Genomic DNA, 24,466 nt, shown 5'->3' with positions numbered 1-24,466 from the left:
AAGATTCAAATTATCCCACTTTTTTAAGAAAATCTTTTATTTGCTTGAAACAATGGGGAAGTTGAAAAAGAAAAAGGAGCTTTGGATTCTTGGACAATTCATATGGTCAGCCTTAATGATTTAGGCAAAAGGTTTTGTGCACGGCCATGCCACCATTGTATGAGGGATGAGGGTCTATGGTGCACCCCTTTTATCCCCATCCGACGGCTATGTGCATGGTCGTGCATGGTACTCGACCGTGCGCAAAACCTCTCCCCATGATATTGTATTCAACTCAAAAACTTTCTAAATCTAGTATTTCAACCAGTACAAAAACAAAGAATCCACTTGATTATTCAATTGTCATATTTAGTGAGATTTTAAGTCGGTTACACAATCATTGTTACAAAAATTTCCATTTTCTTTGTTTTTAAAATTAATTTCACTTCCTTTCATTTCAACCAGATAGAGCATTATTGGAAGAGATTGTAGATGTGGGCAAATTTCACATACAGTTGAAACAAATAATTAAGCTTGAATGTAGATTTGTACATCCATTGGGACATGTTTTCCCGGAGTGAAACTTCTTGTACCCAAGGTGAGTGTGAGTATGTTCATTTAATTTTGAACCCCAGGTGAGTATCCATTCAAAAAATTGTATGCATATGTCGGATACCATTTAATGCAAGGAATTCTTGAACTGAGAGGGTTTGTAAAGGTGGACAAATTTCATACAGATGAACTGGAGACCCATCCAGTGGGGGATCTTTCCAGGGTATTTCTTGTCCCCTATAATCTTTTGTTTCTTTTCTGCCCACGACTCATTATCATGCAACATGGCTGGTCCTATAGGTATCTAATAAAATTTAAGATGTTGATCGCACAACACTCTGGATGCTCCTCTGCACTTTATCAACCCTGTTCTAATTCTAGAAGCAACATTGTCTTCCACTTCTCCACTACTCCACTTCTCCCTCATTTGTGATCGAGTGAAATAACTGGCCAGGGGGGGGGGGGGGAGCTAAAGGGGAAAACAAATCCATAGAAAAAAGTCAGGTAGCATTCTTCTGCCATGCGACTCATTTTCAGAATGATTAGAACCTTCCTATAAGAGGTCCTGAATCAAAAGGACTGCAAAGAGTGAAAAGGAGCTCATAATTGGGACATGGGTAGTACGTTAGGGTATTGGAGTTGTTTTGATGCCAGTAAATGGGCTGGATGAAAATTGGTTGAAACTAATTACGTAATAGATTTTAAGTTAAAACATGCTTAACAACTGAATGATTATTTTGAAACAATAACTAGTGGATATTTCAGTTACTTTAGTAACTCAATTAAATATTTTTCTTGAGGGGTGCTAATCAAAACCTAACTTTAAGTAATAATAGAAAGGGTCCCTGCTGCAAAATTCAACCCAAACTTACACTGGTCTCTAGTACATGTTATTCCCGGACCAAGAAATTTTATCAGGTACTCATCTGAGCCAAGGCCAGTAGTAAAGTAATCGGATGCTCAAGATATTCATTGATCCAAATGTTCTTCATTTGCAAAGAAGCAACTTAACCACACGAGGTCCAAGGTCTACTACCACTAGACAACGGATGCAGATATCTCTATTCTCAAATTTCAATGTCCTCACATATTAGAGCATACTCCAGCAAATCCGCCTCTACCAGAAAATTTTTACAAAAAAAAACTTACTTGGAGTTGCTCAGGGCACTTGGCTTTTGGTGGCGGTGGGACGAACCTGTCCAATGGATCAACATCTCTCTGTATTTCTGTGGAAACCATATTAGCTTCCTCAACACCTGCACCTTCTGACTTGATTCTAGAGTCATTAATTGAGATACTGTTATTAGATTGTGGTGGTACCAGTTGTTCAGTAGGATGAGGGGTTGTTTGAGAGTCTGCAGTTAATATCTGAACTATTCCTTGAGGTGTTCTCTCTTGGAAGTCACCTGTAAATTCAAATACGATTTCAAATTAAGGAAACATAAAGGGGAAAACAACAAAGTCCATAAAATCTTTCTTTCTTGCAATCCAAGAGTATTTCCCAGGTATCAATCAGCAACCGCTGTATGCTTCATTAGCAGTGCAGTATCACCCGGGTGAAACCAAAAAGAGGCATTTTTTCCTTTATCTTAATGGCCACCAATAATTACAAACTGAGATGAAGCAAACAAAAAAGACCAATTCATTATACATATTGTGCCACAAGTGTCCTTCAGTGTGGCGTATATATCATGGCAAGCCAAAATTTATCCATACAACAAACTGTAAGAAAATCCAATATACTGAGCAAATATACAATATGTAACAACATAACAGCTATTCCAAAATAGCTCTTTTGATTCGGTCCTTTTGATGTTTTTATTCTTAAAAAAAAAAAAAAAAAAAAAAAAAACCTCCATGTTTGTCCATGCATCCTCTTTGTAGTCCCTAGAGCTTCAACTCTTCATTTTGCCACTTCTCGAACTCTATTTGGGCAAAAACCCGACATGCAGACAAGGGCCTTGGGTCTACTTGTCCACAAAATTTGGGTTCCATTAGATCTGCAAAGTTGCAGATATTTGGGTCATCCTAAGCAGTTTATCAGGACAGCCCGTCCTATAACTTAGCCTTTTTAAAACGGTAAGGTTAGAATCTGAAAGTATATATAAACATACAATAAACCAGTATAAGGAATACATACCATTTACAGTTTGAAGCTCCTCACCAAACATGACACATCCAGCACTGACTATTTCACCTTCCTGCAATTAAACAGCATAAAGTCAAGGATAAAATTGAAAACAATTTTCCATCCCTTAACATGGTGAGAAATTAACATCTGAGTAGTTAAACTGGGAACAACCATGAACAATTTCTCCACCAATTAGGAATGGTGGTATTGAACAAACTGTGAAATTTAAAGTCATCAACAAACAGAAAGCCAAAAGAACAATTTACCTCAGCTTCAGGAGACATTGCGGTTTCATCATGTGCATAATCAACAATTGCAAGAGTTCCTTTTCTCGTACTCTGAGCATCCAAAAGAGGTGCAGAAGATGGTGGTGGTCGTGACACCAACAGTGGGGAATTCAACGAAGCCTGGGGCTTCTGTGGTGTCAGTGACACAACCCTATCACTTCTCGGAGTTGAATCTTCAGTTGGGATAGAAGCTTGAGATTGAAGAAGTTGGGGTATAGCTTCAAAAGCAGAGTCTGAATCGCTGTTAATAGTATCTTCTTTGTTGTCCACCTCTTCACCAGCATCATCCATGTCTTCATCTTCATCATTGTACATGGATAAAAGAGCTATACCTTCCGACCCTTTTCTCTTTGACGCCATTGATATATGGGATTTTTCTCCTGATTAGGGTCACTGCTTCACAACAAGCAATGATGAGCTCATAGTCCGTCTGCCCATTACAGATAAGTAATTAAAAGGGTTAGAAATTTCCCAGAACGCACACATTGGAATGGGTTTGTTCCTATTACTGGGTTTCGGCAAAATCAGTTTTAAGTACTCTAGGAATTTTGGTATAGGTTTTCTGATTGTACCATGCTCTTGTGGATTAGAAGACTTAGTAAGGGAGAGGAAGGAAGAAGAAGTTAATAGTCCCTGTTCATTTTAATTGCAGAAAACAAAACTTGGGCGGGTGAGACAGACTTACAGGCTTCGATGCTTCAAATCCGCTAGGAGAAAGAGAGAGGGATGCTTGTTCATCTTCTTTGATACGAAAAACTGTGATCCCCATCTTCAGGTTGTGTTTGGTTGGATAGAATTGGAAAGAAAAGAAAAATCCTCCTTTTGGTTGCAAGGGGAGTTAAGGTAAACAAACAAACTTGAACAAAAGAAAAAAAAAAAATATATATATATATATATGTTCCCCATGTTATTATATTATTAATTTCAAATCATTTTATATTAGATTTTTAAATTTTATTTTATTTTACACCTAAAATCTTCTTTTAAGTAGTTTATAATATCACATGAGGTGATAATTATTTATTTGTTTATTTTTTATTTAAAAAAAAAATCAGAATTATATCAAAAGAGAAGAGTCAAATACAAGGTGAGAAGTAGAAACTCCAATAGAGTCTGAAAACAAGAGAGAACATATAACTGTGGAGGCCTGGAGGGACTCTATCCCATAAAACAAAAATAGAGTTTGTAGATCCAAAAGCAAGCAAGCCGGTCTGCTATATGCTTTATCTTTTGCAGATCCAAAAAGATGGGTTAATTATTGTAACGTTTATATTTTAAGTTTGAAAATTTCACTTATTTTCCCTTTAAAGTCCATTATTCTTTGATTCCATAATATAGAAACTTTTAAGAGCTTTGAGAAGAATAAACATTGTCAAGGTTTGGTTTTAGATGAACATGAATCGAACAATAGTAGCAATAGACATGCAATGAGAAGAAAAAGTTCAGAACTTCACCTAGGGGGTGCGAGTTTGGCTTTGTCCGTCCAGAGCCCAAATATGGCTTAGAGCTGAAATACTTTGGCCCTAAGGGTTGGAAAAGGCTAAGAATTTCTAGCCTTGAGTCAAGATTGGCCGGCCAAGGTTGAAGCCTCGAGCTAAGCGTGGCTTGGACCTGTCTTCTTCTCCCTAGCCTGGCCCCAACCCTTGCATCTCTCTTCCCCCTCCCCCCGCCCCCCGCCCCCCGCCCCCCATGGTCAAGGCCAATTAGGGTCAACTTTGAGGATGTGTTAGGATTGGAATTTTTATGCCCTAAGTTAGAGCTGGGATAGGCCTAGGCCCATTTAAGGAGACTTAGGGTGGCATGGGTCTTCAAAAGCCCAATCCAACCCAGCCCAACCCGACACTATTGAAGCCCTAGCTTCACACCTTCGACTCCTCTTCCAATTATGGTAAACTACAAAAATGCCAAGCAAAGGAAGTGAAATACCTGTGACAATTGCAGTTTAAATATTTGATTTGTTTGGCTATGGTCGACAAGAAGAGAAGTTGTGACAAGTGCTTTTTTGCGACATAAAGAGACAAACATCAGATAGTTTTTGTGTCCAAATTGAAGTTTTCTCGTCCTTGGGGTGAGCATTATTTTTACGGGCGATATAAAATTTTGCATAAACCCGAGATGAATTTAAAATTTAAATCACAAAATCACCCATCTATGTTCTGCACACCAAACATTGAGAAAACTAAAATTACGTATGAGAGAAAACCGTATAAGAATCTATACTGTTTTATTTTCATTTCTGTTTTTTGGTGACATTCAAACATAATCTCAATCCATCCTGTCCATGTAGGTCTTGAAAGGTGTAGGAATTTGAATTTATAATCAATATAATATTATAGAAATATTTTGTTGTCCTCTTCAAACATCAGTCATCCGTTGTAGTCTAGTTGGTTAGGATACTCGGCTCTCACCCGAGAGACCCGGGTTCAAGTCCCGGCAACGGAATTAAATTTTATAGACCGACCCGCTGGCCGCCTGCTCCGAGATTCCTTTTCCTCATCTTCGGAAGCACGTGTTAAGTAAGCCGGCGAAATAGCCTATAAATTAATATAAGTTAAGTATTTGCATGTCCATGCCCCTCGATTCCATGAATACCTCTATGGCTCTATACCTATCTATCTCCAGCTCTTTTTCTTATTTTTTATTTTTTTATTTTTAGTAAAACAAAATTGGGAGGACGTTAAGTATGCCCTAGGAATTTTTTTGGAGTTAATGGTTCAATCAATAGTAAGGCTTGAATGAGCGGAGCACATTAGACTTTTCCATGGGATGACTGAGATATGAGAAAGACATAAGAGACTTTTCCAATGGGAGGAGGAGAGAATAGCATATTTGGATATATATGTGGTATATTCAGCATTTTCTCAACAAATTTTTATATCTCTTTTTTCGTCATTATTTTAAAATTTTTAAAAGAAAAATTAACATTGTCAATATGGCATAAGAAATATTCAGACTAAACTGGGTGTAAAAAGATGACGTTGCCCCCTACTGTGCTCTAAAAAGGCTCTCGCCCAAGGATTTAGTTCTTGGTATTGCTATCAGTCTTAACCAATACCGATATGATACAGATCGGGTTGGGTAAAGATCAGTATGTATCGGTCACTTTTGCCCTTACTTTTTCAAAAAAACATGTTTTTTTTTTTTTTTTTTTTTTTTTTTTTTTGGTACCTTGAAATGATATGGGCAACTGATCCAGATCGATTAGGTATTGATATTTGTTTCAATTGATATCGATATGATACGGCTAATGTGATGTTGATATTTAAAATCATGCTCACGCCTACCCTCCCATGGATCCACACATTTGGCATTTTCTACGATAAACTGGTAGGATTCTTGCACTTATCTGGGAAGAAAATTCCATCAAAAATAGCATGACCTCTACACTAGCATGTGATCCAATGAGAATATTAATAAAAACATTAATAACGATGAAATTTCCATCATCATGAATGAGGGCCACCCTGACATAGGTTTTTTGTTTTCTCTCATTTTTATATTAGGGCAATTTACGTCAACCTCCTTGGCGTTTGCCTTTATTATGTCATCCCCACAAAAATCTGACACCGTGAGGATCTTTTGAGGGTCTGACAGTTAAGTAGATATATTTTTCACTGAATACCTATTTTGCCCTTATTGGGTTCAATATCCCAACGGATAAAAATTGTCTGCAATTCTAATCTTGTACAATTCTATACAATATCCCCTTGAAAGGGTGACACGTGGACAAAGTGGTTTAAACGGCTTAGATTAATCCTATATTGATTCAACTTCAAACCAGTGAGTTGAAGTTGGATCAATGTAAGATTAATCCGAGCCGTTCAAATCACTTTATCCACGTGTCATCATCTGAAAGGGGTATTACACGGTATTGCGAGGATAAGGAATTGCTGACGATTTTTATCCAACATTTGAAAAACCAAGGGCCTGTTTGATAACGTAACCAGAAACGTGTTTCTGTGATTTTCTGTTCTCAGAAACACAGAAACAGCATAAATACCGTTTGGTAAACGTGTTGTGTTCTACTTGTTTCTTGAAGCGTAAATTGAAATTTATAACAATTTATGCTTCAAGAAACATGAATGACGAAACAAGTTTTACTTGTTTCGCTTGTTTCTCGAAACAAAAAAGCGGAACAAAAAAGTTCGATACCCCGACCCTTTTAAAAATCCAAAGTTCATTTTGGACTTCATTCGAAGATCAACAGAGAAGATGAGCAGGTACAACCGTTGAAGACGACGGTTCCCCAGTTCACCGAGATCTCTTCTCCCCCTGCGTAACCGACGACGAGGAAGCAGCGATCTCCTCCTGCGTAACCGACGACGAGGAAGCAACGATCTCCTCCGGCGTAACCAACGACGAGGAGCTCCAAGCATCCGACGATCGCGAGTTTAGCCTCACTGTACAAGAATAGAAGACGACCTGCAGCCCTGCAAGTTCAGGCTCTGCTCCTCCTGCGTAACCGACATCACCGGATTACCGATGTCAACAACAGAATGTAGCTTTGTGAAGCATGAGTTCTCTCGCTTTGGCACAAATTCCACAGATGGCCGACCACCTCGGCAAGCAAGCAAGGATAGGCCCTCTCTAATTCCCTCAAGCACTCGCAGGCCACACCCCTGGTCTGCCGATCCACACCGTAGTTCGTCTGGTTGATGACAGTCAAGAGCAATTCCGTCAAGCTTTCTAGGTAGCGAATTCCATTCTTCAATCCATCGATAGAGATCATGATCGAAGTTGAACAAACCATCATCTCCTCTTTCAGCGAATACGTCACAGAGATTCCGTCTACTGGGGCTTGAACAACAGAGCGGAGAGCTTCCATTAATCGCCCCAAAGCCTCTTCGACCTCTGATTCTCCGATCAAAACTTCAAAAAACTCTTCAAGAAATACGATGACCTGGAGCTTGAGCGGAAAATCCTTTCTCAAAATAGAGGAGAGAGCAACTTCCAGGAAAGCAAGGCTATGATACTGTGTAAGCCATCTCTCCCGAAGAGAAGCACTGGACTGGAAATCCTCGATTAAAGTCTCCCACTCCTGGGATGACAGCTGCTTCAATGGCTTCTCCATGTCTGCAAAAACCCTAGAAACCTCCTTCTAGAAACACTCGTTTTCCAGAAGAACTGAATGGAGCAGAACAACGAGATTAGACGGAACTCCATTCCCAGTTCCGTTCCATTTTACAAAAAAAAAAAAAAAGAATTATCTGTCCAAAATGTTCCCAGAAATAAAATTTATCAAACACCTTCTTACCCGTTTCTGTTTCCAGAAACAAGAATTATCAAACACCCTTCTTACCTGTTTCTGTTTTCAGAAACAACAATTTCTGTTTCTGCCGTTTCTTGAAACAGAAACAGCAGAAGCGTTATCAAACGGGCCCCAAGTCTCACGGGATTGTTTCGCCAAACCAGCGTCATGATGTTATTGTTTCTTCTCAGATTATAGGCTACCGATCTACATCTCATCATCTCATTCTTCCACTAATCCCCTTTGCAAATGGGAAACAGAAAAAAATATTGGTTAACTAAGGACAACTACTTTTTTGACAGTTCTCTTTGTCGTCCTCATGCTCCCATTCTCGCTTCAGTCCACTATGGAGATACCCATTCAATCACTTGAGTTTCTTTCTTCAGCTTTCCTCTCTTCTCTTTCTCAACCAGCTATGACTCTCATAGCAGGATACCACGCCGCAACAGCTTATCAAAGGCTTCACGGCCAATCCATATATATCCATCTGTATCATCCTTCCAACCACTTCTCGACAACCCCAATGGTACTTTCTCTCTTGGGTTCTCCGAAATGGAACTTCCCTAATGGATCTCGCTATCGTTCAGGTCCCTTCTTCCGAACCCGTTTGGCTTGCCAATCCAAATCGTTGGGCGCTTTGGTCGAACCCAAAGGAGCTATTCTTGAATGGGAGTCTCGTCTTGTCCGATCGACACTCAGGGGTTCTTTGGTCAACTGATAGCGACGGCGACTTCATCGTCTCGAGGAGAACGGAGAACGGAAATCTTCAAATAAAGAAGTTTAATGGTTCACCCATAATTCTATGGTAGAGTTTCGATTTTCCCTTTGATACCCTTCTCGAGAATCAAAATTTCAGAGTCAATGTGTCTCTGGTTTCATCAAATAGTCTCTATTGGGAACGAAAGGGGCGAAGAAGTGATCGAGAGCCCCAGTGAGACTATAGAAGCTATGTTCGCTATTGTCGATTCACACAACAATTACAGATTTCTCTGCCATCGTCATCGTTTCCATTGGAATTATTGAAGCATTCTCTGTCTTTGAGAAGTCTTGAGAGTTATGTGGCGAAAATGAAAGAGAAAGAGGTGAAGTGGGAAGAGAATACGATCGTGTGGATTTATTGGTGATAGCTAATCGAATACGACCACGTGGTCTGTGTAAGTGACTACGGACAACGTGCTGGTGTATTTGGTTAAAGTTGGGGTTTATATGGACATTCGGTCTTTTCAAATTCAAAACTAACACTAGTTTCATGGTGTTACATTTTTAGATTTAAATGTAATAAATAAAATTTAAGGATGAGGAGGTAAGAAAGGCAAACGTGAGAGAAGGTTGATGTAAATTATATTTTTGATCTCCTCCTCATCTGTGCCTTCTGCCCCATCCTCATCCGCCCACATACAAGGTAGCAAAGAAAAAAGTGAAAAAAAAACAGTGGAGAAAGAAGAAAGGGAGACACCCAATCCTCATCAGCCCTTACACGAAAGGTAGGAAGGGAAGTAGGTAATAGTCAGGGGGTTCGAACTCGAGACCTCTAGTGAACATGAGATTTTTGTACACCACAGCTCACCAACTGCGCTATGCAGCTATCAAAATTATATCTTTCATATGTTTTAAATATTTCCATATGTAAATTAATTATTTTCATATATATCTTTGTTGTATCTTGTGTATCTCCCATACAATACAATACATCCCTTAAAACCAATCAACTGATATGACACTTGATATTGATACTTTAATCTTAGTAATTTCCCCAAATTCTTACTACATAAAAAAAAAAAAACCCCAAATATACTCTAAGGTCTCACTCTTTGCGCTCTTCAATTTTTTTTCCCCCTTAAATCCTCCTCTACAATTTTCTTCGTTCATTTTTATATCCTATTTTCTCCATCGTCATTGGTGATGTCATTGACATCCAACAATGGGTGCTTAAGGTTGAAAGACAAGGATTTACACAAGTAAAAAGAGGCAACATTATCATCACCATCACCATCGACATTTGAGGAAGATGACACAATTGTTGTGGCAATTGACAAAGAAGACTAATGACAAGGAAAGGTGCAAGCAATGGTGGCATGACTTGGCATTGGTAGCAGCAGCTAGAGGGGGTGATGACAACTTGGGTCCACTGAAGGACTTGATATTGTTGGTTAGGCACTCATCATAAGCCTGTGAGGCAAAGGGTGTTGATGATGATAGTGCAATTGTGGGTGAAGAAGATAATTAAGGTTGTTGCACTATTGTTTTGAAGCGTAAGAGAGTGGATGTGGGTGATGGGGAACAATAGGAAAAACAAGATCTTATGGGGGAGGGGAGATGTAGAGGGTAGAGCAGGGCGGGGGGAATGCAAGGGTGTGGGAGGGGTGCGGAAAGAAGGGGTTAATTTAGGGGTTTGAATGGTTATGTTACTAGTCTTTTTAGGCATTTAAAATGACAATTGTAATAGTTGTACACTAAGATGGCATGTTCTTCAATTTTTTGACAAAAATGTCATGATATTATACTATCAAATAGCATAAAATAATGAAAAAATAACATCATTTAATAGTAATTGAATGGGATTGCCATTTTTCTAGTTTATTTGTAGATATAACATAATTTTTCTAGTTTATTTGTATATATAACATAATGTTCCCTAAAGCCATTATTATAAAAATGATTCTTTTACCTTACTAACATATTTGTCTTTTCTAAAGGTAATTGTTAATGACATCTAAAGTGTTTTTATTACTCACAATCTTCTTTTGATTCCCTTTTGTCTATTCTCAAAAGTTTTTTACGTTAGAGACAAGATAAAGTCATTTGAAAACGACTTATCATTATGTAATCATCAAAAGTTGTAATTGCTTTGCATATATATATATATATATATATATGTATGATATAAAAAGGCCAAACGTTAGGTTTTGACACATTATTTCTCATTGACATCCCTTGAAGTGTCCATAAGAAAAGTTCTTTTTAAAATGGGTGCAACTTATGTAACCAAAGTGGTGAATTGAGAGATTGTAAACCTTCTTTTAAGTGATTTATTTATACAATCATATGGGGTAAATAATTATAATTTTTTTTTTTTTTTTAGTTTGAAAATATCACTTATATTCTCTTTAAATTTCTCTTGCAATTGTCAAAAGAAACTGAAAGAAAATCTAATGAAAATAATCATGCCACATATGCTAAATCCTTAATCAAAATCATTTTATTCTTTGATTCCATATTATAGAAACTTCCAAGAACTTTAGGAAGAATAAACATTGTCATGGTTTGGTTTTAGATGAACAAAGAGTCATGCAATAGTAGCAGTAGACAAGGCGATGAGAAGAAAAAGTTCAGAACTTCACCGAGGGGTGCAAGTTTGGCCTTGTAGGCTCGAGCTCACCCTAAGCCCAAAAGGGGCCTAGGCTGAGATACCTTGGCCCTAAGAGCGGGACAAGGCTAAGAATTTATGACCTTGAGTTAGAGCCGCGCTGGTCAGGGTTAAGGCCTTGAGCTAAGCCTGGCTTGGCCTTATCTTCTTCTCCCTAGCTTGGCCCAATCCTTGCATCTCTCTTCCCCCTCCCTATGGTCAAGGCCAACTGGTCAACTTGGCCCGGTCCTGAGGACATGTTAGGGTGGGAAATATTTTTTAGGCCCCGAGTTAGTGTTGGGCTGGGCCTAGGCCCAGTTAAGGGGACCTAGGTTAGGCCTAGGGTTTTCAAAAGCCTAGTCCAACTGGACACTATTGTAGCCCTTAGTTTCAACCCTTCGACTCAACCTCCAATTGTGGTAAACTACAAAAATGCCAAGCAAAAAGGACAATATAGAGGATGGGTAGACACGATTGTGATCCTTGACTCAGATCCATGACCCAAAACTACGAGATATAAAAAGATCCACCAATCCCAAGGATCCATAGGCTTACAATAGAAGCAAAAGAAGTGAAATACTCGTGACTAATGCAGTCGAAATCTTTGACTTGCTCGATTATGGTCAACAAAAAGAAAAGTTGAGACAAATGCTTATCTGCAATATAAGGAGACAAAAATAGATAGTTTTTGTGCCTAAATTGGACTTTTCTCGTCCTTCGGGTGAATATTATTTTTATGACCGATACAAAATTTTGCTAAACCTGAGATGAATTTAAAATTTGAATAACAAATTTATCCATCAGTGTTATGCACACCAAACACTGAGAAAACTTGAACTAAGTATGAGAGAAAACCGTGTAAGAATCTATATTGTTTTATTTTCATTTTTTTGTTGACATCCAAACATAATCTCAGTCCAACGGTGTAGGAATTTAAATTTATAATTTATACAATACTATTCCCCTCTAATAACAATCATCCGTTGTAGTCTAGTTGGTTAGGATAGCTCTCACCCGAGAGACCCGGCTTCATGTCTCCGTAAAGGAATTAATTTTTGAAAAAATTACATGATTACCCACTTTTGGGTTTCTCTTTATAAAATTACCCATTAAAAGTTTCAGTTAACAAAAAGACCCAAAATTAGGTTTCCCTTGACAAAATTACCCACTTAAAGTTTAAGTTAACAAAACTACCCAAAATTGAGTTTGAGTTTACAAAACTACCCATACAAAGTTTCAGTGATAAAAAAATAGGAAAAATTACTTGATTACCCACTTACGGGTTTCTCTTTACAAAATTACCCACCAAAAGTTTCAGTTAACAAAAATACCCAAAATTAGGTTTTCCTTTACAAAATTACCCACTTAAAGTTTAAGTTAACAAAAATACCCAAAATTGAGTTTGGGTTTACAAAACTACCCAATCAAAGTTTCAGTAATAAAAAAAAACATGATTATATGTGGAAGATGAAGACTCACTATTTTGGGTAGTTTTGTAAACCCAAACCTGATTTTGGGTATTTTTGTTAACTGAAACTTTTGGTGGGTAGTTTTGTAAACCCAAACCCAATTTTAGGTATTTTTGTTAACCAAAACTTTTTGTGGGTAATTTTGTAAAGGGAAATCCAAAAGTGGGTAATCATGTAATTTTTCCAAAAAAATACATGATTATATGTGGAAGATGAAGACTCACTATTTTGGGTAGTTTTGTAAATCCAAACTTGATTTTGGGTATTTTTGTTAACTGAAACTTTGGGTGGATAGTTTTGTAAACCCAAACTAAATTTTGGGTATTTTTGTTAACCAAAACTTTTTGTGGGTAATTTTGTAAAGAAAAACCCAAAAGTGGATAATCATGTAATTTTCCCAAAAAAATACATGATTATAGATGGAAGATGAACAATCACTATTTTGGGTAGTTTTGTAAACCCACACTTGATTTTGGATATTTTTATTAACTGAAACTTTGGGTGGGTAGTTTTGTAAATCCAAATCTAATTTTAAGTATTTTTGTTAACCAAAATTTTTTATGGATAATTTTGTAACGGGAAACCCAAAAGTGGGTAATCATGTAATTTTCCCTTAATTTTTTTTTTTTAAAACCCTAAGAAGTCAGCTATGTGGGCCACATCTAGCCGTATCCCATTGGCCGCCTGCTCCAGGATTCCTTTTACTCATCGTCGAAGCACGCAGGCCTACCAATTCCGCACCAGGATGTGTTAAGTAAGCCGGCGAAGTAGCTTAGGAGTTGAGGAGTATTTGCATGTCCATGACTCCATGCGAGTATGCGACCATCCCCTTAGATTTCATGAATAGTCCTATATCTATATATCTCCAATTTTTTCTTTTTAATTTTTTTATAAAAAAAAAAAGAACCTTATCAATCTGGCGATGTAGGAAATATCGAGATTAAGTTGGATGAAAAAAGTATTTTCCCCCGCCCCCGCCCCCGCCCCCGCCCCCGCCCCCCGATTGTACAAGTTTTGATCTATCCTCCCATGGCTCTCCACATTTTGAAGTTTTTTATGATAGGCTGGCAAGATTCTTGCACCCATCTATACTGGGAGAGGGTTCCCTCAAAGGTAACATAGTCCCTACACCAACATGTAGACCAATGAGAGAATTAGTAAAATCATCATTAGGGAGAAAATTTTCACTTTCATGAGGTATGGAATGATCATTTCACCCTCCAGTATGTCTGAATATAAGGACCACGCTGCCATTTAGGGTTTTTCTTTTTTTCATATTTATATTAGTTTTGATCTCCTCTTCTTCCACACCTCCTGCCGTAACATCCGCCCACATACAAGGTAGCTAAGAAAAAAGTAGGGAAAATTTGAGAAAGAGGAAAGGGAGAAACCCAATCCCCGTCAACCCCCTGCACAATTCATGGCCCATATGAAGATTATCCTACTTTGCTTAAGGGGAAATTTATAATGACAAATTTCTGGGGCTGAGGTGCACCTCTGATCTCCCTAATGACTAATGAGTGTTTAGCATGCATTGTTTAGGTATTTTACTTACAACAACTGATCCTCAAAAAAAAAAAACTACTCAAACATTGTAAAACAATTTTTGCAGAATTCAGAATTGGGAATCAGCAGGGTTCCTCTCAAAATCAGGAAAAAAAAAAGCAGTTGAAACTATGAGATATAATGGAGGGATATGAAGTTCTGAACCCCACACCAGAGAGAGAGAGAGAGAGAGAGAGAGATGCTGCAAGACTCATCTTCGATCTCCACTAGCTTGTTGCCCAACTTTGATCCTAGCAAGACCTTATGTAATTTTCATGATTTTAAGTATTTTTTATGTAATGATACGATGTTTAATGGAAATTTTTTAATTATTATATGTAAAAGTCTTCATTTTTTTATATGTTGTATTGAATGCATTTGTCTCGTTGTATTATATTTTCGATTTTATGCATGATATATTTTATATACTATTTATAAGAGAGAAAATGCTAACTAATCACGGGGACCAACGGGAATGTATATGCCCCAAAACATCCAATAGAGGGTGGTCATTATGCCACCCTTGTGGGTGCAAGAGTGCACGAATGGGTAGCATTCTTTGCTCCATTACTTGTTTATAGTATTTTATGCTTTGAAATCGTATCTTTATCCTAAGTATTTTCATATGTATATTAATTATTTTTACATATATCTTTAGCGTTTCTTGTGTCTCTCCCATAGAATACGATACTTCCCTTAAAACCAATCTCCTAATATAACACTTTATATCGATACTTTAACTTTAGTAATTTTCCCCCATATCCACTTTATGGTCTCTCTTTGCTTTTCTTTTTTTTTTTTTCTCATTAACGCAAAGGGTGTTGATGATGAAAGAGCAATTGTGGGTGAGGAAGGTAATTAAGGTTGTTGCAGCTATTGTTTTGAAGCGTTAGGTGGCCAGGTGGGTGATGAGAAACAGCAGCAAAACAAGATCTTAGAGGGAGGGGAGATGCAAGGGTGGAGTTGGGGGGAATGCTAGGACGTGAGAGGGGGTGCAAAAGGAAAGGGGTAATTTAGGGATTTGAATTGTTAAGTTGAATAGTTCTCTCTCTCTCTATATATATATATATATACTAGATTCCATTAAAAGATTAAGGATAGGGTAAAAGTCAGGACTCAAGAGGATCTGGGTAGAACGGATCATAAGCTAGTTTCTACATAATGATGGTAGTAATGAAATCATTAACAAAACACCATTACTATATTATGGTGGAATCTATTTTTGGGCATAATTTTGATTTCAATCATTCAAGTAAATTCTGGCTTGATTGTTCCCACAATATTTGACTGGGGAGAACTATATTAAATATGATTTTCAATTATTTACCATGGGAGAATCCGAGGCACTTAGATACATATATAGGAATAATCAAAGGCAACTTGGTGCATCATGTAGGTACATCTGTGTCTCTATAGGGTAGGAAACTTAGTAACAATGTAAATTTGGGCAGATTATTTCTCTTTCTGAATCTTCAAAGATCAAACAGTGTTGCCAAAAAATTAGAATATGAACCCTATATTACGATAAACGCTAGCTTCTCATAAAGCATATAGAAGCAAAAAAGATCTCTACCTTGAATATGACTGGAGAACAGAAAATTTGATATTTGGATGTAAAACCCTAGAAGCCTACAACAAATGAAATAAAAAATCATTAGGCAACGGTTTCTGTTGTTGCGTAAAGAGACCGATAGCAGAGATGGGACTTCTCTTGGAAGATGTGAGCAGCTGAGTATGTGATCGCATAGACCTCTTCATGAACATTCTAGGGAGAGAAGGACATGTAGGGCTTGGAGGATGTGGGCGGTGGTGACTTGTGGCTATGGGGATGAATAGTAGGGCTTTAAGGGAGTGAGACGTGAGGAAAAAGGCCAATTTGTAGCCTGTTAAAGGGGGTGGAACTCTTTGAAAAAAAGGGAAAGTGGAAGGGAGAGACAGATTGAGTTTGAGAAGAAATTCTCTTCCAACTCAAAAGTTTGGAAGAGATAAGAGATCGTGGAGAGGAGGGGAGATCATGGGCAAGAGGAGAGTTTGGGAGAGAGAAGGAAAGAGAAGAATTTCACTCCCAAACTCATGTTCCTATAGTCTATGTTTGAGAAGTCACTCTTTGACTATATTATTGGTTGGAGGGGGAGTTTGAGAGAAAAGAGGAAAGTAGTGAAATGTATAAGAAGGGAGAGGTGTGGACAATAGGAAAGAAAAGTTTGGGGGGGGGGGGGGAGTTTGAGAGAAAGAAGGAGTGGAGAGAGAGAGAGAAGAGAGAATAAATAGGAGGGGAGATAAATAAAAACCCCTCTATTTGCCATCTTACGTAAAGATAAATAAAAGGGTACCAATAATTTATGAGAGAGAGAGAGAGAGAGAGAAGGATAAAAGGAAAGGATAGAGTAGTCAAGTGAAAGATTTGCCCCTTCGTGCTTTTATATAATAGTATGATATATATATATATATATAACATATGAAATGATTTCTCTATCCTTTTATGTATGAAATCATTTCATGGAACTTCTTAATTTTTCTATTCCACTTGTTTAGGGAACTCCCTTTCTAATTAATAATGTGAGAAAGAACATTACCTTCTTGTATTATGCAAGCCGGACACATGGGGAAGTAAGGGAGCTAGCTATGAAAAGACACCCCCTACCCTCCTCCATTTTCCCATGTGTCTTGGCATGGGAAATGCAAACGGGTAGTGTTTTCTTTCCCATAATAATATTCTTATCATTGTTTAATTTTCTCGAACCAAAAAAATTGAGGGCGAAATGTTTCCTTTTGGGAAGTATAATTCTTGCACATGCATAAGGACAACAATCATTGGACGGTGAAAATTAGTCCGGACGAAGGTTCTGTATTTCTCACGAGAGTTTATATGATCATTATTAGTTCCCTGAAATTATTGGAAATTACGAAAAGGCATTGAGACTGCATCTAGAGGTACCCCCAACCCCATCCCCCTCTCCCCCTCCCCCCTCCCCCTCCCCTCCCCCTCCCCAACCAAGAAAAAAAATATAATTTAATGAAAAATCTACCTAAAGACAACAATCATTGGAGGGTGACTTCACCTTACCAAACAATTTTGTATCTCTCCCAAAATCTAAAATCTAGAATCTAAGGCTATGTTTGGATGTCATGAAAAGAAAAGAAAAAAATCCAATGATTTGATATATCAATTTCACTAACATTTTATTGAAGAATTACTTTTAATGCCCAGAAAGTACGTTTTTTTAGCAACATCCAATGGTTCGGGATACACATTTCATTGGTTATTAATGTGGAGTAAAAATGAGAAGAATATTTTAACTTATGGAAGGAAATTGTGAGTGAATTCTCTGTTAAAATTGATAAAATAGATATTTCTATTTTTATATTTCTAATAAGATTTTTTTTTTCATTCGCGCACATTTATACTCTTTTACTGTTATAAAATTTTTTCTACCTCATTAAGATGTCAGCTGATATGGTTATTTCACACATTATAAATCATGGTACCATTTTTTTTTTCTTTAAGTCTAACAAAGTGTCAGCCTTCTAAATCATGTGGTACCATGTCGTACAATAATCATCCAAGAAGGTAAGGATATTTATATTGCCTTTATTAAAAAACCCTAGAATCTAGTCGAACAAATGTTGGTACGTGTTATTATAACTGAACTAGTTATAAATTCTTGGTTCGGTGCAATAGGAAGTAGTATTTATGATATCTAACTTATGCCCTAATTAATGTTACTAGTCTTTTTAAGCTTTTAAAATAACAATTGTAATAGATGTATATTAGGATGACACGTTCTTCAATTTTTTGACAAAAATGTCATGATATTCTACTATCAAATAGCATAAAATAATGAAAAAATAACATCATTTAATAGCAGTTGAATGGAATTATGATTTTTCTAGTTCATTTGTAGATATAACATAATGTTCCCTAAAGCCTTTATTATAAAATTGATTATTTTACCTTACTCACTAACATATTTGTCTTTTCTAAAAGTAAATGTTTAAATGACATCTAAAGTGTATTTATAATTTATAACCTTCTTTTGATTGCCTTTTGTCTATTCTCAAAAGTTCTTTAAGTTATAGATAAGCATTTTAAAAGTCATTCGAAAGCGATTTATCTATGTAATCATCAAAAGTTGTATTTGTTTTAAATTTTTTTTAGTACACATGTGAAATAATTGAATTTATCTTGATTTAAAAAATATATATATGATATATAATGGCCAAGAGTAAGGTTTTGACGCCTTATTTCTCATTGACATCCCTTGAATTGTCTGTAAGAAATTTCCTTTTAAAATAGGTACAACTTATGTAAACAAAGTGGTGAACCGAAAGATTGTAAACCTTCTTTTAACTGTCCCTCATATTATTCCTAAAATTTAATTAATGAAGGGATAGAAAAGGGTATAATTTACCAACCTTGGTTAAAACAAGATCTTTGCTTTCAAAATATTCACAAATACTTATTTCCAACCTATTTGCTTAAATAACACCCTACTCCATTGGTCCTAGACTGATTTTATCCATATTAAAACATTGCTGCAAGCCTAATAAAACAAAAAAATATGCATTGTTAGCAAACATGCAACATAGTGATCAGCAAGGATGGATGAATATGGGGATTTCACTCATTGATGACTCTTTGGCAAACCACACTTATGTTAAATTAGGTCATTAAGTTGGATCCAGATCTTTTTCTATAACTTGGATGTCCAACTCCTCTCCAACCACCCATCCAATAGTTACGAGGAATTGGACACGCATCCCAACATCTACCAATACTTGGGGATGTGTGTTTAAGACCTTCCAACTGTTGAATGGGTGGATGGAGAGGATCTTTTTCCCATTAAATCTATGCAAACTTTTTACACCCCCACCCCCAAAAAAGAGTCCACAAGCTTTGTATTTTGAACATTTTTGCCTAACTTTATCCTAGGTTATGTATGAAGTATGAACCCAACATGTGAGCTAAAGGACAAGCTTAAACTTAATTGGCAAGTGTTTTGGACATGCTAATTTAAACTATAGAACCATTAATTTTCAATTTTAAACTTAACCAAAAACAGTAGAACCAATTGAGTCCACATCCTCTGCAACAAGTGGTGAGATGTAGTGAGTATCGGATAATTGAGAGCATTTGGGCATGCGTCCGAAGATACTCTAACCACTCGATGCTCATTGCATCGTTGCAGTGGCTACATATGATTTTCACACATTAAATCAATAGTAAAAACAAAAGCGTTTATGTAGTCGACCTCATTTAGTTGTTTAATTGTGATAGGACTTAATTTAACTGTTGAGTAAAAACTGAAGCATAGGGGTTATTATGTCATTTTGTACAAGAGGAATTTTTTTTTTTTGGGTAAATTCAAGAGGAAATTTACTCACGAGGAATAGAATCATGGATGGATGAGATATATATTGGCATGCGGAACACAAACCCTGTAATCTTGATCTTCACAATCTGCATTTTCAAGTTTTAATGCCTTCCTTCCGCTTCCCATGCATACACGCATGCATTTAATGGCATGATGCGCATGTGGAGCCCCCAAATTAAAATTAAATAAATATAAATAAATTTAAATTTTGAATAAATTAAAATAAATAAGTAAAACCCCTGTCGGGCTTAACGAAGACCGTCTGCTTCGCTATAAATTCCCTTACCGCTGCTTCCTTTTTCTTCACTCTCTCTCTTACCTCTGTCTTTCTCTCTTTCTCTCTTTCTCTCTCTTCTCTTCTGTTCTCTGTCTGAGTCTCTTGTTAAGGGACCACCGTACATAGTTAAAGAACAATGGCGGTAGAAACGTTTCATGTGCGTAAACGAGGAATGGCCGGCGGCGCCGGCGATAATGAGACGATGAAGGTGGTGCCGCTTGTGAAGGAGGTTCATTTCAGAGGTGTCCGGAAGCGTCCTTGGGGACGATACGCTGCCGAGATTCGAGATCCATGGAAGAAGACGAGGAAATGGCTAGGTACCTTCGATACGGCAGAGGAGGCAGCTATGGCTTATGATGAAGCTGCAAGGAGTCTCCGTGGACCTAAGGCTAAAACTAATTTCGGCCACGGAGGTCTCGCTACCACCACCGGATCTGTTGCTTCGTCCGGAACTTTCCAGAGACCCGTACAGTTACAGGATTGGCGTCCTTCTTATGTTACTGCTGATGGTCGGAACTTAGTCTCCGTTGTTGGATCTCCGGCGGAACTTTCGGCGAGTTCTGGTTTTACTGGATATAGTTTTGAGGCTGTGGAGATGGTGGTGAGGAACGAGAAAGAGAAGATTAAGGAGGAGAAGAAGAAGCCTTTGTCCTTTGATCTCAACTTCCCTCCACCTCTTTTCTGATGGTGTAAATGTACATGCCTGCCTTCGATATCACCGGCGCCATCTAGTGTTACTCAGTTTCGATTTTCTTCAACCGTTTTCTACCTCCGTCGTTTAGATCTAATCTATAATCTAATTTCCTATTTTTGTACAGTTATAGAGAATTACTCTTTGAGATGTGATCGAAGACATGAAATTGGAATAGAAAAGGAATTGATACCCTTGATTTGATCTGTGAATCTGTAATTATCCATGTCTCTGCATTTGCATTTGGGTTGTTCTTGCTTTTCACATCGAAGGAGAGAAGAAGACGATTCAAGTACAGAGATTTGAAGGACAACCCGACCAAAGGGATCGTTAAACTGGCCATCATATCAATCATCCATGACCATGTGTACTTTCTCTTTAAACTAACATCCTGAAGGTTTGGTTTTGTCGGTCACAGAGCAGTAGTTTAGCCTCTTGGTCTGTTTGCCTCCGCCGCAGACGGAGGCTTGACACGTTGCCGGCGGCAGCGTGTCTAAGATAATTAAACTGATATTAGTATTAATTCACCTGTGTTAATTTAATTTAGGTGGAACGGAATCTTTGCTTACTAATTCCTCGGGAAACTGTCTAGGACCCTGGCTGGATGGACTTTGTAATTAAGAATTCTAAATTAAATAAGAGAGAGGTTTACCCACCATCCAGTGCAGTAATCTCACACGTCACACCAACAGTGGTGTAGGAAGCATGCCGCCCTTGTGCTTATTTCCCTTACATAATGAACAATGGGCTCTACATTGTCATTTTCTTTCCTATTCAAACAGTGTGGACTCTATATGAATGATGCCATGTTCTAGATCATCATTGGTGCAATGTGTAGAATTTCTTCTTATACTAATGTTGTGGGTAATCTTCATTTTTCCAATGAAAAAATTAAGAACTATTTGCTTCTTTTCAAGATGAACACATGTTTTTGATAAACATTGTTGAATATTTTGGATGTAGTGTTTAGTATGAAAGGGTGGTTTAGAAATTTTGATTATTGAACATGTGGAAAAGGTTCCCCATGACACCTGTTTACTAACGCCTTTCACATGAGTTTTTGTTTTATTGCTTTCTCTCTCTAATCTTATCGTGTGAACTACATCTGGATTATATTATTTTCCATGTCGCTATTGGTGTAGCCTGGGATAATTCCCCCCCCACGTGATATCTTGGAAAAAAAAACCTACCGAATATATAGAGAATGATCTTGATTGCTACATTTAAAATGTCATTAAAATTCAATTATTTTTCACATTTAAAATGACATACTTCTTTATGTTTGTCAGAACATACCTTCATGGTTTATGCACTCTCTAAAATTGTTTGAGGAATCATAATCGGACATTCAATTCCAATCAAATTTTCATTAGAATTGATTAATTTTGATTTTGGTTAAATCTAATCAGTAGTCCTTTTACTTGATTTCTAGGGTTCAAGTCGATCCCAACATTTTCTACCAAATCATAATTTAAATCCACGCAGATATGTATTTGATCACAATTATATAGATAAATATAAATTTGGTGCAACGAAGAAGAAAAAGATATTAGGATGAATATGACAAAACTAGGAACAATAAAATAAAGAATAATATTATCAGAGTTGATTTGAAAATAGCTTCAAATAAACAATAAGTTATGAAAAAAATCATTTAAGATGATATGACCATGTTTCACTAAGGCATTTGGCTATTGTGATACTAAAGAATTATTATTACTGAAACTCTTTCAGTCATACTCTGTGGTGGTCCTAAAATCTCAAGATATTATTTTTTGATAAAAAATATATTCTTTTACTACTTTGACAAATATTAAGTTAAGGACATTAGGGTCTGTCTAACCCATTTAACTACACAACTAGGCAAAAGTTTGGTGCAAAACAAAACGAGTTGTCGTTTAAAAAAAATAATAAAATTTTTAACTTTATCGGCGGCGGCGGCGGCGACGGCAGAAAAGGAAAAAGGGCGTAATACATTAAAAAAACAGAAAGTCATTCCGGCAAGCCAAAGCTCCGTACAAAAAAAGACGTGGGGGGAAGCGAAAAGGACAAAGCCACATAAAAGCTTAATAGCAGTTGGCGGAGGCGGAGGAGGTGGAAGAAGACTGAAAGAATGGGCCCCACCTAACCTATAAGGAGAGATAGAGAGTGGGAGACTGGTGGGGTTGGTATTCTCTCTCTTTCACCCATTCGCCGCCGCGTTAGTCAATAATCCTTAATTAATTTAATAAATCTGAAGGGAATTTAGTGACGTGTCTCGAGAGATAAGTCAGAGATCTTATTAGCTAATTCCCAAGTTTAAAACACGCGGGGCCTTATTAATCCAATTTTTAAATATATTTTACACGTGTCGCCCATCCCTTTATTGTCACTGTCCGGGGTTGGCGTAGATGGGAACAAAAAACAGGGACATCTTTAAGAGATGCATGAACACACGTGTCGTCATGTCTGGTTTCCTCTGAAGACACTGCTTCATCACCGTCTGATTGGTTTTTAGCGGGCCCACACCGTCAGATCAGTTGATTTTACTTATATGGTGGGAAGGTGGGGTCCACGTTGGGAGAAGGAGTAATGGGGAGGCGTAGAAGGTTAAGAGTAAAGAAGGGTTTGTGGAAGGGGGGCGAGAAAATTACTCGTCGGGATTTATACCGACAGAGTCGTACACTACGTGAGTGGTAGAGCGATTGTTGGCGGTCACAGCGCGTAAGGTACCTTTTAACTTTTTTTTGTCTCTCTCTTGTTTCTCTCTCTACTGGTGTTTGAGATCCACACGCTAGAGTTTGACTGCACGTGCAGAAAGACTGGGACTGCACGGCCTGAAGGGGTCACAGGATATGCAACTGCTTTGCCTGGACGGCATGTAAACCTTTACCGTCAACGCCGATCTGCCACTCTGCACTCTGGAATTGGGGACCACTCTAATTGCTCAGTCACTCACGTGCAATCACTGTATCACCTGTTACACACAGTGCGCATCTCCTCAGCCCGGTCTATTCATCGAAAGGTCGGTTCCATCTGGTTTTGACCATTTTTTTGTTTTTTAAATTAAACCGGACTAATATAATGTGTTCGGTTTACAAAAATCAATTTGAAATTGATAAACTACCTATCCGTTATTGGTTTCTTTTAATGGTTTGGGAAATGATTCTCTTTCATATCAGTGTTTTGTTCTCTGTGCCTATCTCTAATCCTTAAAAAAATGAAGAAATAATAATGTCTTTGCATATGGGAAGAGAGAGATACATGAGACTATGAGAATGCTAATGTAGGTCACAATGATTCCAGACACAGTTCTTTTTCTTTAATGATACATCATGGGCAAGAGAATGTTGACTGCTTGAGAGAAAATCGTGCCAACTTGTAGACCAGTGGGAGGTTACACAGAGGCATCTTCAGCTTATGGGTAAGGGGTGGGGGGAGTGTATTGTTATCGCACTAGCTTAGACCATTGTTAGTTAAAACAGGAACGGAAAAAAAATAGAGATGTATGGTACAAGTTTTAAACAGATAAAAACGATGAATGGTAAAGTAAAAAAAAGGGTTAAAAAAAAAAAAGAAACGACAAA

At 37.5% G+C, this 24,466-nt stretch overlaps 2 protein-coding genes and 1 non-coding gene across 8 annotated transcripts in view; 2 read left to right on the top strand and 1 right to left on the bottom strand.

Annotated features, from left to right (window-relative positions):
- Positions 1 to 3,776, bottom strand: part of LOC122066932 (SAP30-binding protein-like) — an 11,128-nt gene extending 7,352 nt beyond the window's left edge. For 4 of the 6 annotated variants that reach the window (XR_006136529.1, XR_006136530.1, XM_042630767.1 and 1 more), the window contains exons 1-3: positions 2,929 to 3,628; positions 2,672 to 2,732; positions 1,681 to 1,937 (exon numbers count right to left, since the gene is read on the bottom strand). Coding sequence is in view for 4 of the 6 variants with exons in the window: in XM_042630767.1 (XP_042486701.1) it covers positions 1,681 to 1,937; positions 2,672 to 2,732; positions 2,929 to 3,309 (699 nt within the window). In the remaining 2 variants the exon portion in view is untranslated. The other 2 variants (XM_042630765.1, XM_042630766.1) reach the window with 2 other exon arrangements.
- Positions 3,777 to 5,318: 1,542 nt separating this feature from the next.
- Positions 5,319 to 5,391, top strand: TRNAE-CUC. The gene has a single exon. It is a non-coding gene; the product is annotated as a tRNA-Glu (tRNA).
- A 14,815-nt stretch (positions 5,392 to 20,206) lies between these two features.
- On the top strand, positions 20,207 to 21,106 carry LOC122066941 (ethylene-responsive transcription factor 9-like). Its single transcript, XM_042630780.1, has one exon. The coding sequence runs from the start codon at positions 20,346 to 20,348 to the stop codon at positions 20,892 to 20,894; it is 549 nt and encodes a 182-aa protein (XP_042486714.1). The 5' UTR covers positions 20,207 to 20,345; the 3' UTR covers positions 20,895 to 21,106.
- Positions 21,107 to 24,466: the final 3,360 nt, after the last annotated feature.

This window comes from Macadamia integrifolia, unplaced genomic scaffold (genome assembly GCF_013358625.1).
Source record: "Macadamia integrifolia cultivar HAES 741 unplaced genomic scaffold, SCU_Mint_v3 scaffold264, whole genome shotgun sequence".
NCBI classification, from domain to species: domain Eukaryota; kingdom Viridiplantae; phylum Streptophyta; class Magnoliopsida; order Proteales; family Proteaceae; genus Macadamia; species Macadamia integrifolia.
The sequence above is the reverse complement of the archived record's forward strand: the minus strand, read 5'-3'. Positions and strand labels throughout refer to the sequence as shown.